This window comes from Nansenia antarctica (assembly GCF_963989245.1).
Source record: "Nansenia antarctica genome assembly, chromosome: 12".
Classification (NCBI taxonomy): Eukaryota; Metazoa; Chordata; class Actinopteri; order Argentiniformes; family Microstomatidae; genus Nansenia; species Nansenia antarctica.
The window spans coordinates 29,933,856-29,951,675 of record NC_137682.1 but is presented as its reverse complement, the minus strand read 5'-3'; the positions used below and the strand labels follow the sequence as shown (position 1 = coordinate 29,951,675).

Genomic DNA, 17,820 nt, shown 5'->3' with positions numbered 1-17,820 from the left:
ATAATAAGATAAATAATTGCGAGTGCCCCACCCCCAGTCACAGACAAGTGCCCCCCCCCCCCCCCCCCAATCACAGACAGGTGCGCGATGACGCAGTGACGCCAAACTATCAACTAAGAAATCAAAATGGACAGGCGACAACTGAGTGGCTCTGCCAAGCGAAAAATTAAGCAATCCTGTCTTGTTCAGCGCATTGATGCATACAGGGCCCTGAATGGACTATTTGGCGTTTTGTTTGATTCCGACATGGACCGCGATTCTGTGCGTAAACGCGCTACTGCGCTCTCCTCCACATATCCAGATGACCTGGACAAAAACTTTGGAGATGAACTTATTCAGTTCAAGGATTTTGTGCGGGAGGAGACAACCCGTTCACCAGAGGAGATGCTTCAAATCATGAGAATACATGGACTACAGACGACGTTCCAATGTGTGTTTGTCGCACTGAGGCTCTTCCTTACCGGTAAGGCTTACTTATGATTATTTGGGGCTAATATGACGCTGTGGCTGATTTGGGCCTGTGTGATGCACAGGGCTATAGCCTACGTCTGATACAGCATCACGAAGGTGAGCAGAGCGGCAAAGAGACAGGCGCTGTTTATTTCCATTTTTGGACTTGGTTGGTATTGAGCTTGTTTTATTGTAGTATACAGTATGTGCATTTTCCCCCTTTGTTATGGTTTTGCATGTAGTCTCAGGCCATTTATGATGGAAATAATTAGCCTATATTTAGAAAGTCGTGTTGCATTGGGATGTGAGTTGCATTCAGATTTGAGCATCAGTGTCAAGGCTATACTACGGCATTAGGCCCAACTGGGATGAGCCTGTACTGTAGTAATATGCTCTTGTAAATCTATGGTTTTTGTAACCATAGTAAATATCAAATTTTCACTTGCAAAGTAAAAAAATTAAATAAATAAAAAGTGTGTGTGTTGGGGGGGGGCACACATCAAGTCTGGTCACCCTAGGGGGTTAATCCGGGCCTGACGGCTACCACTAGTGAGGTAAGTCCTACTAGCCCAACTGTTAGGGCTAGGGCTACTACTAGCCTTGCTAGCCCCCCGATGAAAGTTTTGTTACTTTTCGAGCCACCAAACAGACTGCTACAAAGCGAGAACATGGACCTGTTCACTGCGGTTACTCTTGTGAACAGTGCATCTGAATGCATAAAATCACTGCGCACAGAGGATGAGTTTAATGCGCTCTGGGACCTCTGCTCTCCTCCAGCCTCAGCCACTGACGAGGCTGGTCCCAGCTGTCCAACTAAGAGAAGACGCACAATTAACAAGAGCTTTGGTGCATTTGTAGTTGAAGGAACGGTTGGACAGTCACAGAGGGACACTGGCGAAAAGACAGAGTTCCTGGGAGTGTTTTACAGTGTTATTGATGCTGTGCAAGGAGAGATGGAAGCGCGTTTTGGAGAGCGCAGCTGCAAGCTCATTGGTGCGCTGGCTGCTTTAAACCCAGAGGCCGAGGATTTCATGGATCCATCGAAGGTCACTCCTCTCCTAAGATTAGCTCGAACTGAAGTGGTTGAATCTGAATATGCTGTGGCTCGTGGTGGGTTCCTGGTAAAGAAGATGGAGGACACCTCGTTTCCCCCCAAAGATGGACAATGGACAATAGCCAATATTCTCAGTATACATTCCACTCAGCACTCCAGGCCATGCCAACTGTCATCCAAGCTTATACACTCGCCCTAACTTTGGGAGCGTCTACCGCGACTTGTGAAAACTCTTTTTCAACACTTAAAAATGTTTTCTCTGAGCATCGGCGCAGCATGTTGCACAAGCGCAAGGCTCAACTGATTCAGCTTGCCTTCGAAAAGGACCTCACCCACAAGTTCAAGGATGAGTGGAAGGACTTACTGATGAGGAGATTCAGCACTGAAAAACGCCGCCTCCTTCTTTTCTGAGCCGGGTGTGTGTGTGTGTGTGTGTGTGTGTGTCCGTGTGAGCACACGCCGTGGTGATGTTTTGCTAGTTGTATTCTCGACAGCTTTTTCAACTGGAGAGATGAGCTGTTTGCACGGTTATGCTATATTTAATGTGCTTTGTGTATAACGTGTTCAATGATGAGGATCTGGCTGATCCTATTTGCTGTAGATGGGTGGTTTTAATGTGATGATCACACGATTGGTCGGTCATACTGTATCCCTTTTGGAAGTGCACTGATTGCGTGCCAGTCTCCTAATTTTAGTTACGTAGGCTATCCCTGGCATTTATTTAATTATTGTTCTTGTAAGTGTGCCGGGTTGGTGCCAATTATTGACCTGTGCGCATTGTAATGCACAACTTGGCCTCTCCACGCTATAAAGTAACTTGCATTCAAATAATTTTAGCTTAGGCCTACTCGGGTCGACAAGGCCTTGTAATAAACCAGCTTCGCCTGTGTTTATTGTTATGTTATTTGCTGCATTCTGATAATTTTAGGTCTAGTCTTCATCGGTAGGCTACGTGTCCAATTTAGCCTCTGCAACCTACTATGCATGTCAGTGTTGCATGACGAATACCATAGCATATCGGATTATATAAAATAGTTAATAATAATTGTGCCCCCCCATGCAGTTCATTGGCCCACCCTAAGACTGGGCCCTGGTGACGGGTCTGCTGCTTGCGAGATCTAAACTACAAATCTACTAGAACTGAAAGCGGCAAGTAGGCTAACAGGCACGTAACATCCATATGCTGTATAAATAAATATATTTGACTACCAGCAAGACAGCGCTGCACTCGTATCTATAACAAACGCGGCGATTGTATGAGCCCCGCGTCATTCCAATGAGAGAAGCACACACAACACATAAAGCACATGTAACAGAGTTGGGAATGTATGTTTAGTTGTGGTGAATGTAGATGAGTTTCGCCGTGCTTGAGCAGCCCTGGTTGTTGTTGGAGCCCCCCTTTGGAGTTTGGGTGTACTGCAGGTCTGCGCATTATTTTGTCCTTCTCTTGTTGCCGTACTTACGGTGGTACCAGAACATGGCCGCCATCTTAATGGGTATGTGCGTGATGTAAAATGCTCCTCGTGTTTTGTTGTTTGTGTGGAGAATCTTGTAATGAAGGGTGAAAATGTTGGTGTAGTACTGTGCTGTTTGTTTTTACATGTATTGTGATGATGTGAAACAGAACATTTATTGTATGTTATTTTGAACGCGCAGATTCACAAGAGTTGCAGACCAGAGAAGAATTGTGTTGTATATGTCTTCTCTGCAGGTATGTTGCTCCACATGTTGTTTGTAATTGTTATTTGTAATGTTTGAGGGAAATTTGTGTTCTTTCTGTAAACAAATTATCCTGATGTGAAATGTACATACACGGTGGTACCAGAACATGGCCGCCATCTTAATGGATTCACAAGAGTTGCAGACCAGAGAAGAATTGTGTTGTATATGTCTTCTCTGCAGGTCAAATAAAAGAATTGATGGAAAGAAGGTTGCCTGTTTGACCATTGTTACACTCACACAATGAGAGAAGTACAGCCTTTCCGTAGAAATACATCGCTCCCTGTATAACGTTATATATCTAACGTTACATGTTTTAAGGCTGATCTGTGCATGATGGTGCTGCATTTTGACATAATTCTTATCGCATTTCCCCCCGTTGTGCTGTGCTGTGCCGTTCCATAGTCCAGAGCTTCATCATACCCCTTCTAAAACTGCCATCACCCCTTTCCATATTTGTTGTTATTTATTGCTGGAGGAACCAGGACGCCGGCTACACTGCACAGTTTAGCCCGAAATAGAGAGAGTGCTTTATCCCGCTAATAGAATACAGTTCCAGTAATAACACTTTTATCTCTATATTGTGATCATTCTCTTCATCTGTTTTTAAATGTTGATCTATTTATATCGATCTATTCTTGCCAATTCCTTATTACCAGTGGAAAGGGGGAAGGCTACACTTTAGGACTTTCCGTTCAAAGGAATTTATAGAACTCGCATAGAGTTCATCTCGCATTTCCCCCGTTGATGTGACGAACTGAAAGCGGCAAGTAACAGGCACTTAACGTTACATGTTTTAAGGCTGATCTGTGCATGATAATGCTGCATTTTGACATAATTCTTATCGCATTTCCCCCCGTTGAGCTGTATAGCGGCACTTATTACAGTGAAGCGCTCTTATGACACGTAACTCCTCCTACAGTCCCGGGTCGCTCCGTATAATGGAGAAGCGTTTCTGAAAGTACGGCACGGCTCGGATACAAATGCGGCCCGCGTCAGCCCGGTAGTGGAAAAGCGCCAAAACTGGTCTGGTCTAGTTTCAGAGCACTGGACCGAGGGAAAACAAAGGCCCAGAACTATGGAGCTATTTTAGTGCCATCAGAAATTGAATTGTATTTGACAGATTGAATTGAATATGAGCACAAATTGAATTGTATTTCACAGATCTGAATTGTATTTGACAGATTGAATTGAATCTGAGCACAAACTGAATTGTATTCGACAGATTGAATTGTATTCAATTCAGTTTTCATTATTTTCATTCAGTTTTCAAATTCAGTTTCTCTAAATACAATTCAGTTCTCTAAATACAATTCAGTTTTACTCAAAATACAATTCAGTTCTCAAAATACAATTCAGTTTTTCTCAAAATACGAGTTCAGTTTTAGAGGCACTCATCCGGGGACTCTGGGCTAGGTAGAATAATAGAGCACCGATTCTAATCCCTCCCATCCGAATTCATAAGAGCAACGCATCCGGGTACTTTGCTCTCCCGTCATGTCTACGCCCCTTTTTGGGTGATAGATGTGTAGAGGTTTGACTGGCGGTCAATGGAAATTTCTGGTCTTTGCTACTTTAATCCGATAAAATAAGAAAACCGTAGTGCTTTTTAGATATTAGGAGCCCAAATCTGATGGCCAGTTCGGCAAACTATTATATAGTGTCGTTGCCGATCAATGATCGGCGTCGTTATATAGAGAAAATTGAAAATTGGAATAGGGGTTGATTCATCAGAGCAGTCATACGTCATCTCCCTGTCATCAGGGATTTGTAGTTCTTCATTTGATTTGCCGTGTAAATCCCCAGATGAGAGTGTTACATTAGTTTTCTTAAGATAGGACAATAAATAAATCTGTTCAATGGGCATTTGCCAAAGTAGGGTTAGGGTGATTACTGTTAATCAGTAGCCTATGGTGTATATATGAAGATGTTATAGCTAGCTAGCTACGATTTATCATGAAAATAATGAACAGCAAGCTAGATCCAAAACTAGGGCCGGTGGAGGAGGGCAAGTGTCACATTGGACAGACTACCAAACAGAAAAATAAAGTATCTTAACTCAGGGCTCTCAAGTCTCACGCACGCATTTCAACACGTTCACACGCTCACACGCCGCGTGTGTCTTACGCCCAATGCGTGAGACTTGAGATCCCTGATCTTAACGACAGCAAAAGTGATGGATGTCAGAAATACATTACCTGGAGATTCAATAAGGTACTTTTATATGACAGGATATGGGTTAGGGTTATATGACACCTGTAGCGAGATCATTTATTGAATAGAACAATCAAACGACTTACAAAAATAATCCATAAGCGATCAAAACCAGAAAAATAACAAACAATGCGTACAGAATATGCGTATAATGCGGTCAACAAAAATGCATCGCTCCCCTCTCTCTCCACTACCGCCATGCAAGATGCGCAGGTGCTTAAATTACCTTGCAATAGCACCCCCCATAACCATACTTCTCAATACGGTGATCAAGGCAATAAACAAACAATCAAAGTAAACTCACAATAAACCCATTAGCCTGTTATACTAAATACCCCCCTACAACACTTCAGGCAGACTGAAAGGACACACATTGCCTATTTCATTACTTTTCTCCATATAACGACGTCGGATGGGAGGGATGGGAGTTAGAATCGGTGCTCTATTATTCTACCTAGCCCAGAGTCCCCGGATGAGTGCCTCTAAAACTGAACTCGTATTTTGAAAAAAACTGAATTGTATTTTGAGAACTGAATTGTATTTTGAGAAAAAACGAATTGTATTTAGAGAAACTGAATTTGAAAACTGAATGAAAATAATGAAAACTGAATTGAATACAATTCAATCTGTCGAATACAATTCAGTTTGTGCTCAGATTCAATTCAATCTGTCAAATACAATTCAGATCTGTGAAATACAATTCAATTTGTGCTCATATTCAATTCAATCTGTCAAATACAATTCAATTTCTGATGGCACTAAAATAGCTCCATACAGAACTGCTCTAGATTGCTCAGTCTCTCTAGATGCAGGTTTAAGAGAAAAGAGAGCAATTAGGACCGTATTTGCGATCATTTAAATGTGTCTGTTGTCTAGCCAATGTCAAGCTTCAAGTAGAGAAACTGGTTTCATTGTCTACTAGGCTGAGGTCGTCAATGTGTTGATTCTGCCCTGTCTAGTGACTCTTGTGAATTCAGTCTCAAAGGTAATGAATGTCTTATCAATAAATAACATGTCTTAGCAGGCATATTATTCCACCATACCAACCAAAACTAGCCATGCCTAGAACTTCACGACCAAACCATATTTAATCGATATATGATGTACTTCTACTTCTGCGCTGTAATCAATGAACGACCAATGTCCAGGCCAATGATCGCAGTTCTGTGTCTCTAGACAAGAATGAGTAAAACATGCAGCATGCATCAGGATGTTGACTGATGTAGCATAGATATGTAACACGTGGAATGATGAAATAAATTGATTCTAAAGATATAGCAAAGAAACACTCAGATATGCATCAAATTACATAGGAAATTAATTTTGACCCATGTTGTGCATTAGAGGGGGTGTGGAGGGCTTGTGCATCAAAGGGTTAAGAATTTACTCAAACTGCTCACCTGGCCTCATACTGGTTGTATGAGGACATAATGTTACATATGTTATCAGGCTGTGGCATCCCTGAGGCAGCACAGATATGCACGAGACAGCTGTAAAAGCGGGTTATAAACATCAACCTTGTGCTGTGAAAAATGCATATTTGGTTTATATTATACAAGTGTGAAGTATGTAAAGTTGGTAGTGGACCTACTACACACAAATAATGATAAGAGTGTCGTCCACTGGTAAAAAATAAATAAAAATCAGATCCGATGACTGGGAAGGCCACTGAAGAACACTGAACTTACTTATGTTCTTGAAACCAGTTTGTGATTACTTTTTGTTTTGCTTTATGACATGGTGCATTATCATGCTGGAAGTAGCCATGAAGGTCAGCAACAATACTCAAATAGACTGTGGTATTCAAGCCATGATTGATTGGTATTAACGGGCCCAAAGTGTGCCAAGAAAACATTCCCCACACCATTACACCACCTCTATCAGCTTGGAAGGTGTACAGCTGTTCCTAAAAGTGTTCTAAAGTCAGCTGAGACTAATCAGCTAATAATTCCAAGTGTAAAAACAAAACACGGTGCAGCAGCTTTCAGTCATGCTGCTGCATGCTCCTGGAACAAACTCCCTGAAGAAACCAAACAGGCCCAAACCCTTAAAATATTTAAATCTAAGCTAAAAACCTTCATGTTTTGCACCAGTTATAATTAAACACAAACACTTCTATCAATGTCTTTTTTCCATTAACTATTGTCTTATTAAATGTTTTATCTATTTACTTCTTATATTTGCTTTTATTCATTGTAAAAAAAAAAAATCTTACTATGCTCTTCTTGCTGTATTTTTAAATAATGTATGTAAAGCACTTTGAATTGCCCCTGTTGTATGAATGTGCTATACAAATAAACTTGCCTTGCCTTGCCTTCAGTGACTGTATATTATATGTATAAAGCAGGAAGTTCCATTTTCATAAGGTTACATGGATCATATGCTTAAGTCAAAATGATATTCATTATAGCTTATTGGGAAATAAAGGCCTTTATCCATGCTGGATAAGATCTGGATCTGGATACTATTTTTCATACAACAGGAAACATCTTGGTTACAAACATTACAGGCTGGTTTCCTGGAAAACAGATTATCATATTTTCAATGGAAAATGTACATTGAAGATGTTTTAGTCTAGGATCAGGCTGAACCTGTCTGGGAGACCAGGATCAGGCTGAACCTGTCTGTCCTTATTGTGCAGAGTAGCAGGTGCCTCAGAGAAGTATTGACCTATGATAAAAGGGTAAAGAACTGAGGAGAAAAAGGGCAGAGGAGTGTGGTCAAAAGCTAGTCATGACTGGGGCTAGTATCTCAGGATCACACCACTTAATGGAACAATTTACAATATCAGCAAAATCAGGCATTGCATTTAAATATCCCCATATCTAGGACGATGAGACACTATTGACCTGTATGAACACGTAATAAGGTGATAAGCCTTAAATAGCCAGAAATATCTCAGAATGTCCATTCTTTCATTTATTGCAACACAAAAACAAAGTTCTGATTTCCAAATAGATGACCAAGTCCCTTAACATTTAAAAGAAAACAAGGTCTAATTGTATAACTGCACTTATGCATAAGATCAAATGGTATATAATCAAACATAATCATAATGTATTATATTCAAGCTTTTAAACATTCAAATTTGCATGATCTGAAAAATCAACTTAACTTAAATTAATTGTATAATCATCCTTGTCTGATAGGAAAACAACAGTTACAGTACACTGTATCTATGTAATAGTGCAATGTTAAACATCAACATATATCATCCCTTTGAAAACCAGATCTGCTGCATAGGAATAACATTTGAATCAGTAAACTTTATTTGTGTATCCATTCTGTTGATTAATGAATTAGTGGAGTACTACATACATTCAACAATTAAAGGCATAAACTTGCCAGTTGTTATCATTTTGAATTGAATGGTATTATGTGTGGGATCTAACGTTTGTAGAGAACCCTGCAAATTCTGGCTTGGTGCTAAGCCAGTGGTACAAATTGTTGTATGCCCATTTCCCTTTCTGAATATCCCTACAGTATATGTGTATGTATACCCTGTACATATACCATGCTAGCTGCTAACCCTGTACATATACCATGCTAGCTGCTAACCCTGTACATATACCATGCTAGCTGCTAACCCTGTACATATACCATGCTAGCTGGACATTCAAGGCAACCCCCAGGTTTGGTAAATCAATCTGTTATCCTGATGAAACAGACCATAGAGAGTTGACATTCTATACAGCCAAGCTACTAGCCTATCTCAGAACAGCAGGAAAGGCCTAAATGTCATGTTTGGCTTTCTTAAATGGTTTGATTCACAATGCATTGTCATGTTCAAAACCCAAGGAAATGCAGTGAAACCAATTTCACAGGTTATACGAGGCTGACAAAGGCTGAGATGAATGAGTTCCTGAATTGTTGAGGTCCCTCAGCAAAGCACCCTTTCATCTCTTTCCCTTCTTTACCAGCAAGTTGCGGCAGTTGTACAGTTCTGCATCATGTGAAAAGCTTTGGGTTTCTAGGGTGGAGGGTTTTAAGACCCAGAGAATCAGATCACCCACGACTTGCACAGGGTCTACACAGAGATGGAGCCTTCTCTGAAGTTGGTCTTCCCTATGAGGACATTCAGCAGTGTTGCCCTGCCTTCCTGGGTCTCCCTCTGGGCCCCTGTAATGATGTCATCCAGCCTCTCCTCGTCCTCGCGCCCTATCAGGTAGCCCTTGCCTCCATATCCATCTGCAACTGTGTGATAATCTGAAAGGGGAGAGCATGGATGAAGCATGTTGATGATCTGTTTGTGACTAAGGACTCAAGTCAAGTCTTAGCGCACGCTGCAGCACAGCATTGGGATAGGCCAACATACAGACCTGTGAAGGCCAGGCCACAGGCCACATTGCTGCCCAAGATGGGCACCTGCTCCCTGGAGATCTGGCTCCAGCAGGCATCATTCCCCACCAGAGCTATCACTGGCGTCTGGGAGAGAGAGGGACATTGACACTTCATGAGAACAAGTCCTAAAAGACTCAATATTCATGCCATGATTGGCTGGTCTGAAACGTGGGCTGATAATAAATGTACCTTATGTCTGGTGAAAGTATCAAATTCTGCCACACTGTATCCCAGGGACCCATCACCGTAGATGATCCAGACCTGAATGAGAACCTCAGTCAACTACAGTTCATCGAAAATGTAAACATTTGACAAAAAACATGAACTAGAGATCTACTCTTAAAAGCGGTTTTGGATCGTACCTCTGACTCAGGTCGACATAACTTTGCCCCCAGTGCAAACCCTCCTCCAACTCCTAGGGTCCCGAATGCCCCTGTTAGGATGAGACAAATATTTAGTAATGTCAGCAAGCAAACAGAGATGATCGCAACATAGAAACACTCTGATGTCTAAACATTTCTCTTTAAGTGACAAGAAACTCCTAGAAACACTATCCATTAGGCTTCTGACCTGGGTCCAGCCAGCGGAGTGGTCCCCTTGGCCTCATGATATAGGCAGCACTGCCCACAAAGTCCCCTCCGTCTGCCACTATGATGCTGTCCTCAGCCATCAGCTCATCCACACGGTGGAGAACACTAAGTGGGTTCAAGTGGCGGTCCGTCTTCTCCTCTGCCTTAGTCCTGATTGGAAAACATGCAAAATGAAATGCAAAATGCATTTACATAGGGAACTACAACCACATAGTACAACTCAGGAAAAAATTAAGAGACCACTGCAAAAGTATCAGTTTCTCTGGTTTGACTTTTTATCGGTTTGTGTTTGAGTACAATTAAAAATGTTGTTTTATTCTATAAACTACCGACAACATTTCTCCCAAATTCCAAATATAAATATTGTCATTTAGAGCATTTATTTGCATTAAAGATGCAGTGTTTTCAAACCTTGAATAATGCAAAGAAAACAAGTTCAAATTCATTTTTAAACAACACTCACAATACTAATGTATACTTATATGCTTCTTCTGTTCTTCACCCGCAAACAGATAAGAACTTTCCCCAACCAGAAGGCATGGTTGAACTGTGAGGTCGGCTTACTGCTGAAAGCACACGACACCGCTTTTAGATCTTGTGATGCAGAGGCCTACAGCTCATCCAGGGCTAACCTGAAGAGGGGCATCAGGGAGGCCAGTTTGAAACATAAACAGAGGAGCACCCCATTGAGGAGCACTTTCAGAGCAACTCCGACCCCCGGCGCATGTGGCAAGGCATCCAGGCCATCACAGATTACAAACTCAAAAACACAGCCTCCCCTACCAGCACTGCCTCCCTACCCCACAAGCTCAACAAGGGATAACAAGGTTCCAACCATCAAAGCTGTGCTGTGCACTGAGGAAGGTGATTGCCTGCAAGGCTGCTGGCCCCGACTGCATCCCTGGCCGTGTGGTCAGGGCGTGTGCAGGGCAGCTGGCAGAGGTCTTCACTGACATGTTTGACCTGTCACTGGCCCAGGCAGTTGTCCCCACGTGCCTCAAGTCAGCAGCCATTGCGCCGGTGCCGAAGAACCCCGCTGCAGCAGGCCTAAATGACTTCCGCCCCGTTGCACTAACCCCCATCCATATTAAGTGCTTCGAGGGGTTGGTCCTGCCTCACCTTAAAGACCACCTACCCTCCACACTGGATCCCCACCAGTTTGCCTACCGTAAGAACAGGTCGACAGAGGATGCCATCTCCACGGCACTGCACTCTGCCCTGACACACCTGGATAAAAACAACACCTATGCAAGGATGCTGTTCGTTGACTTCAGCTCAGCATTCAACACTATCATCCCCTCCAAGCTGGTCACCAAGCTCAGTGACCTTGGCATCAGCACCTCCCTCTGTAACTGGACCCTGGACTTCCTCACCAACTGACCCCAGTCTGTTAAGCTTGACAACCACACCTCCTCCATCCTGACCACTGGTGTACCACAGGGCTGTGTGCTGAGTCCTCTCCTCTACTCACACCCACGACTACGTGCCTGTGCATGGCTCCAATACCATCATGTTGGCAGACGACACCACGGTGCTGAGCCTGATATGCAACAATGACGAGTCGGCCTACAGGGAGGAGGTTCAGCACCTAGCGGGGTGGTGTGCCGCCAACAACCTAGGCCTCAACACTAAGAAGACCAAGAAACTCAGTGTGGATTACAGGAAAACCAGACGCTCCGAACACCCCCCCATCTACATCAATGGGATGGAGGTGGAGCGTGTTTTCAGCTTCAAGTTCCTGGGTATCCACATCCCACAGGACCTCTCTTGGACCCTCAACTCCTCCACCCTGGGGTCAGAAAGGAATGGCAGCGTCTTTACTTCCTGAGGAGACTGAAAAAAGCCCAGCTGTCTCCCAGGATTCTGGTCACTTTCTATCGGTGCACCATCAAGAGCATTCAGACTAACTGCATAACAGTGTGGTATGGCAGCTGCTCTGTCTCTGACCGGAAGGCCCTGCAACGGGTGGTGAAAACCCGGTGTCTGCGGAGGGCGCACTGCATCATTGAAGACACCTCTCATGTTTGCCCTCCTCCCACACGGGAGGCTGTACAGGAGTCTAGGCTCCCGCACCAGCAGGCTTGCGAACAGCTTCTTCCCTGCATCTGTCAAGCTGCTGAAATCAAAATCCTTGCGATAGCCTTGCCCCCTATCTAATATTGTACTACAATCATACCTATTTGCCTTCTCTTTGGTGATGTCCCCTGCCTTGAGACTCTGAGGCCAATCCTCAGGACATTTATGACCCTTCAGGCCTTTGGAGAGGCGGAGGAGGAAGGAACCAGCATCACCTAAAACACAGACATATGACTCTCAAAGAACAACAACAGGCCATAGAGGTAGTGGAACAGAAAACGAGCCTCTTAATCATGAACACTTCAGTTAACTGTATCAACCTTGAATGGCCACTGTGGGCTTCCAGAACATGTCAGAGTTCTTCAGCAGCTGGGTCTTGTCTCTGTTCACAGCAATGATCTTGCTGCGCCTGTTCAGGACGCGGCCATAGCTTAACCGGAAGTCACATACAGTACCTGGAAAATATGCCACAATTGTAATAAATGTACACTTACAAAGACAAACACATTACGCCTGCATATCTGACTTGAATAGCACAGCTAGTTTCACCTGCTAGCAGCACAAGGTCCGCATCCTTCAGGGCGTCCCGTCTGTTTTGTCTGATGTGCAGGGGGCTGTCCCTACCCAGCATGCCACGGGACATTCCACCCAGGAAGCAAGGGATCCCCAGTGACTCTATGGCATTCCTGTTGCAGGAGAAATATAGTCTCAAAGTCATGTGTACTGTATGGGTAAAGTATTTTATTAATATGTGGTTTTATTTGTTGTAATACCTGATATCTTCTACAGGTGTTGGGGGTAGTGTTGCTTGGCTGCCCAGCAGAATAACAGGTTTCTTGGCTCTACTCACCAGCTCTATACACTTTTGAACCTGAGGATGTAAAAAAAGAGGGTGAACCACAATGAAGATGAAACATGTGTGCTGACTAGTGGCTCGACTATGAACTGAATGTGAAGCATTTATAGGCTCAGTGTTCTTGGAACACTACAGAGGGCCATTCTCACCTGATCGTCTGAGGCTTGAGGGATGTCCACAGAGAGAGGCGACACGTCTCTGCTTTCCCAAGCCCCGGCAAACAGGTTCTTTAAGTGATTTTCGAGGTACCTTACGAAATAAATCATTCAAGTGTATGTAACCCTCACACTTACAGTAACACAGGCTATTAACATTCTTAAAGGAAGTACATCAAGTATTAAGAAAGGATGCGTAACATGAAAGCACTGTCAGCGCACCATCCTACAGATGACTTACCAGGCGACAACTTTACCCATCAATCCCTTGGGAGGGTTTTTGACCCCAAACTCTTTGGACACCAGGTGGAAAGGGTAGAGTGTGTCGATGGGAAACTCTATGAACACAGGGCCTGGAGTTCCAGACTGGGCGATAGCCAGGGCCTTCCTCACCGTAGGTACAATCTCCCTCACAGTCCTCACTGAGGCACAGAACTTACACAGTGGCTTGAAGAGGGACATCTGGTCAATGTCCTGCAGCGCTCCCCTACCCTGCACAGCAAGTGTTCTCCATGAGGTCAGAGTGAGGCAGTGATGAGCAGAAACCATGAGAGGACTCTCACAATTCCATACAAAATAGTGTAGTATTGGGATAATAAGGGAAGTAGAACTTACAGAGACGGTGTGTTCCTGCAGTCACACAACTCAAAGAGACTCACCTGAAGTAGTGTACCAGCAGCTCCCCCCATGAGAAGCAGGGGAGACTCAGCCATCTGAGCGTTCTTCACTGCTGTGACCGTGTTCGTAAGGCCAGGGCCTGCCGTCACAGCCGCTACGCCAACAGAGCCTGTCAAAGGGAGGAACACTGATGAGTGAAGAAATTAGTCCAACTGGAAAAGTAACCTGATGTTTCCCTTTTACACTTTTACTCTGGTACCATAGTTTTAAGCAACAGAGGGTCCAACAGTGGTAGTAAACAAACAATAGTGTAGTGTTGTATACTGTTTGATGTTGTTTCAATTACTTAAGTTTGTATGTTCTAAGGATTATTGTAGAACAGTGTAATGTGATATTTAATGCAATGTTTATGTGTATGAAAAGTGTTTCGAAATACACTGTAAAGCCTGACAGCTATAGAGCAATGTACTAGCAATACTTTACCAGAGAGCCTGGCTACTGCATCAGCTGCAAATACGGCAGTTGCCTCATGTCTGGTGTCCACAATGCGGATGCCCAGCTTCTCACAGGCAACTAGGATGGGTGAGATGTGCCCCCCCACCAGGGTGAAGACAAACTTAACCCCATGGGCACGCAGCACCTCCGCCACACTCTCCCCACCATGGCGCGGACTCTTCGTCTCAGTCTGGGGGGGGGAAGCAGAGGACTCAGACATAGAATTGTACAGGTCAGGATCATAGGATCACACAAACAGCTGTCTTGTCAGGGACAGTCGAGGACATGGATAGTAGGATTGGGGTCAATTCTATTTCAATTCAGATGATGAACTGATATTCAATTAATGGCCTGGAAAGCACCATCGCTGTTCAATAAGGATTCTTCCATTCATTCCAATTCACTTCCTGGATTAATAGTTAAAATGGCATTGACTGCAACCCTGGTCTCACTGCTATTAACTTCAGCAATGCCTTCAAAGGTTATCTCTCACTATGTTGTGTTATTGCTACATATTTAATGCATTGCATAACTAACTGCATGTTGTCCTTGAAATGGTCCTTAGGCCTTTCATTACCCATGTTGTCATGGCCTTTGTGCTACTTAGCCACAAGGCAGTTCAAAGTTTACTTCTGCTCATAGATAGATAGATAGATACAGCAGCTTTACCTCTCTTCTAGGAGTGATCATTGTCCGTTAATGCTGCTCACCAAGCATGAAAGCAAACTGATCAGACTACTTGCAGTTTGAAGATTGAATTAGAAGAAACTAAACTAGTGCATTTGGATCGAGATAGGGATAAGTAAGGTTACAGCATGACAGACACGTAGGGCCTCGCTGTCTTTAACGATGTCATCTGCCCCGATGTGGAGAGTTCAGACAGACAGCCAAGGAGCACCAACACAGAACACACCAACCACAATGTTGCTTTCCAGGTGACTTACCTTATGAAACAACTGATACAGTAAACCAAGTTTATATGCTGCAAACACCAGTCCTCCAATGGCCAAGCCCACAGAACAGCCTACAGCGCTGCTCCAGACGTCCATCTCAATGTAGTGAGAATAAGAGAAGCTAGTAGAGATGTTCAGAGTCTCCACGTTGTTCTCTGATCTACCAGCTGAACTGTATAATACTGTCTCTACTGTTCAGGCTGTGAGTCAGCTGTAAGTATCAGATGGATCATATACAACTACTATTCAAGAAATAAGGAGAAAACGTTGTCCAACGCATGTGCAATGAAACTAAAGACTGTATTTACACTTGAAATGACCGATCATGTCTGCCCACTGCTACTACCCTACTACCTACTACCCACTACCGGGTCTCTGTGAAGAAGGAAGATTCACCTCAATGATAGACAAGCACATCATCCAATAGACGCGTAGGGGCGTGATTCACCTCAATGACAGACAAGCACATCATCCAATAGACGCGTAGGGGCGTGTAGATTGTTATTCCATACACCCTTAGAATGAAGACAGAACATATCCCTAGAATATGAATGAATGAATGAATGAATGGTCTTTATTGTCATTGCTATAGTACAGGTACCAAACAACGACATTTAGGAGGGGTGGCTCCCCTGGTGCTTGGAAAGCAAAAAAAAAAAAAAAAGAAGGGAAGGAGCTGGTTTACATAAATAAAGGCTATGTACACTATCCACTATACTATACTGTACAGATAGACGACTAGGGTTGTCATATTGCACATAGTGTAATTGCACATTCATTTAAAGTGTCGCAGTTTGCAGGCTTGAAATGTACATATTTGTGCCTCAGCACTACACCTGATTTTTTCAGTCCAGCAGCTGCCATCAATCCGTCCAGACTGTCCAGGGCCCAGAACCTAGGTCTTTGCTGTGTTCAGGGCCTTGATGGCCCTGGGGTAGAAGCTGTGCTTCAGTCTGTTTGTCCTTGCGGCCATGGTCCTGTACCGCCTTTTCGAGGGCAGCCGGGCAAAGTGTTCGTACTCAGGGTGGGTTGGGTCTCTGGAGATCTTGGAGGCCTTCCTGAGACAGCTTGTGTTGTACAGCTCTTCCAGAGAGGGGAGGGGGGCGCCGGTGATCTTCTGGGCTGTTCTCACGACTCTCTGTAGCGCATTTCTCTCCGCGGTTGTGCAGCTGGAGAACCAGTTGCAGATGCCGTAGGTGAGGATGCTCTCCACTGCGCCGCGGTAGAAGGCCACCATTATCTCCTGCTTGTTGTGTTCCTTCCTGAGGACTCTCAGGAAGTAGAGCCGCTGTTGTGCCTTCTTGATGATGGCTGCTGTGTTGTTCTTCCAGGACAGGTCATCCTGTATGTGCACCCCCAGGAATCGGAGGGCTGAGACTCTCTCCACGCTCTCTCCGTCGATGAGCAGGGGCTGGACCTCAGACTTTTTCCTCCTGAAGTCCACGATGATTTCCTGGGTCTTTGACTTGTTCAGCAGCAGGTTGTTAACCTTGCACAGCTTCCTCAGTTGCTCTACCTCATCCCTGTACGCCGCCTCGTCCCCCCTGGAGTAAAAACGAAGTGTAATGTATGTATTTAATAATGTATGTATTTAATAATGTATGTATTTAATAATGTTTGTATTTAATAATGTATGTATTTAAAGAAAAACTAGTTTGCCATTCAAGGAACATACTGTACAGTATGGAGTGCTGGATATAATAGTATGAAGCCCTATTATCTTGCATTTTGGTAGACACACAACAGAAGTCCAACAGAAATTGTGAACAAAACAAGACAATCAGGTGAAATTAATAGTTTTATTTGTATTTTTTCTCATTCATATATGTATCTCTATTTAGGGCAACATATGTTGTCATCAACAGAATGATCGTAATACCACAGAATTAGAGTACTGGAAATGGAATGTTCTACATGTTGATCCTGAGGTTTGGTTCTACTATTCTATCTCCTCTGTCCATTGTTGTAACTTTGCATTCTCTTGCTTCTTGTCTTTCAATGTAGCCTTCTAATTTAATACTTTTAATTGCATTAAAATTGAATAAAAACCCGCTCAGACTGAATAAATGGAATATCCCAATTATGAATTGTAGTCATATGTTCTTTAATTGTTCTCTAATTTTTAAATTACCAATAAGCAGGATTTTATTTACAGACAATCATGTTATCATAATTGCACATTACAGAACATTGTTGTTATCAGTGACGGCTCTTCTCTGGCGCCCCAGTGGTGGAATGAGCTTCCCACTACTGTCAGAACAGCAGTCACTATCCATCTTGCGCTGTCGACTTAAGACCC

The 17,820-nt window shown here is 43.6% G+C and overlaps 1 protein-coding gene across 1 annotated transcript; it reads right to left on the bottom strand.

Moving 5' to 3' along the window:
- Positions 1 to 8,347: 8,347 nt before the first annotated feature.
- Positions 8,348 to 15,871, bottom strand: ilvbl (ilvB (bacterial acetolactate synthase)-like). Its single transcript, XM_080543718.1, has 14 exons — positions 15,513 to 15,871; positions 14,557 to 14,758; positions 14,115 to 14,242; positions 13,697 to 13,947; positions 13,450 to 13,549; positions 13,218 to 13,315; positions 12,994 to 13,130; positions 12,765 to 12,899; positions 12,545 to 12,659; positions 10,349 to 10,518; positions 10,141 to 10,211; positions 9,968 to 10,039; positions 9,757 to 9,862; positions 8,348 to 9,643 (listed from the first exon to the last, which is right to left on the bottom strand). The coding sequence occupies exons 1-14, from the start codon at positions 15,615 to 15,617 to the stop codon at positions 9,465 to 9,467; spliced, it is 1,869 nt and encodes a 622-aa protein (XP_080399844.1). The 5' UTR covers positions 15,618 to 15,871; the 3' UTR covers positions 8,348 to 9,464.
- Positions 15,872 to 17,820: the final 1,949 nt, after the last annotated feature.

What these genes read in the sequence shown, in the direction of transcription:
- ilvbl (XM_080543718.1), bottom strand. Translation starts at nt 15,617, where the DNA reads ATGGACGTCTGGAGCAGCGCTGTAGGCTGTTCTGTGGGCTTGGCCATT. An exon ending in TGCAGTAGCCAGGCTCTCTG is followed by an intron (nt 14,243 to 14,556) that starts GTAAAGTATTGC and finishes TCCCTTTGACAG; the next exon opens with GCTCTGTTGGCGTAGCGGCT. An exon ending in CTGTGGCCTGGCCTTCACAG is followed by an intron (nt 9,644 to 9,756) that starts GTCTGTATGTTG and finishes CTCCCCTTTCAG; the next exon opens with ATTATCACACAGTTGCAGAT.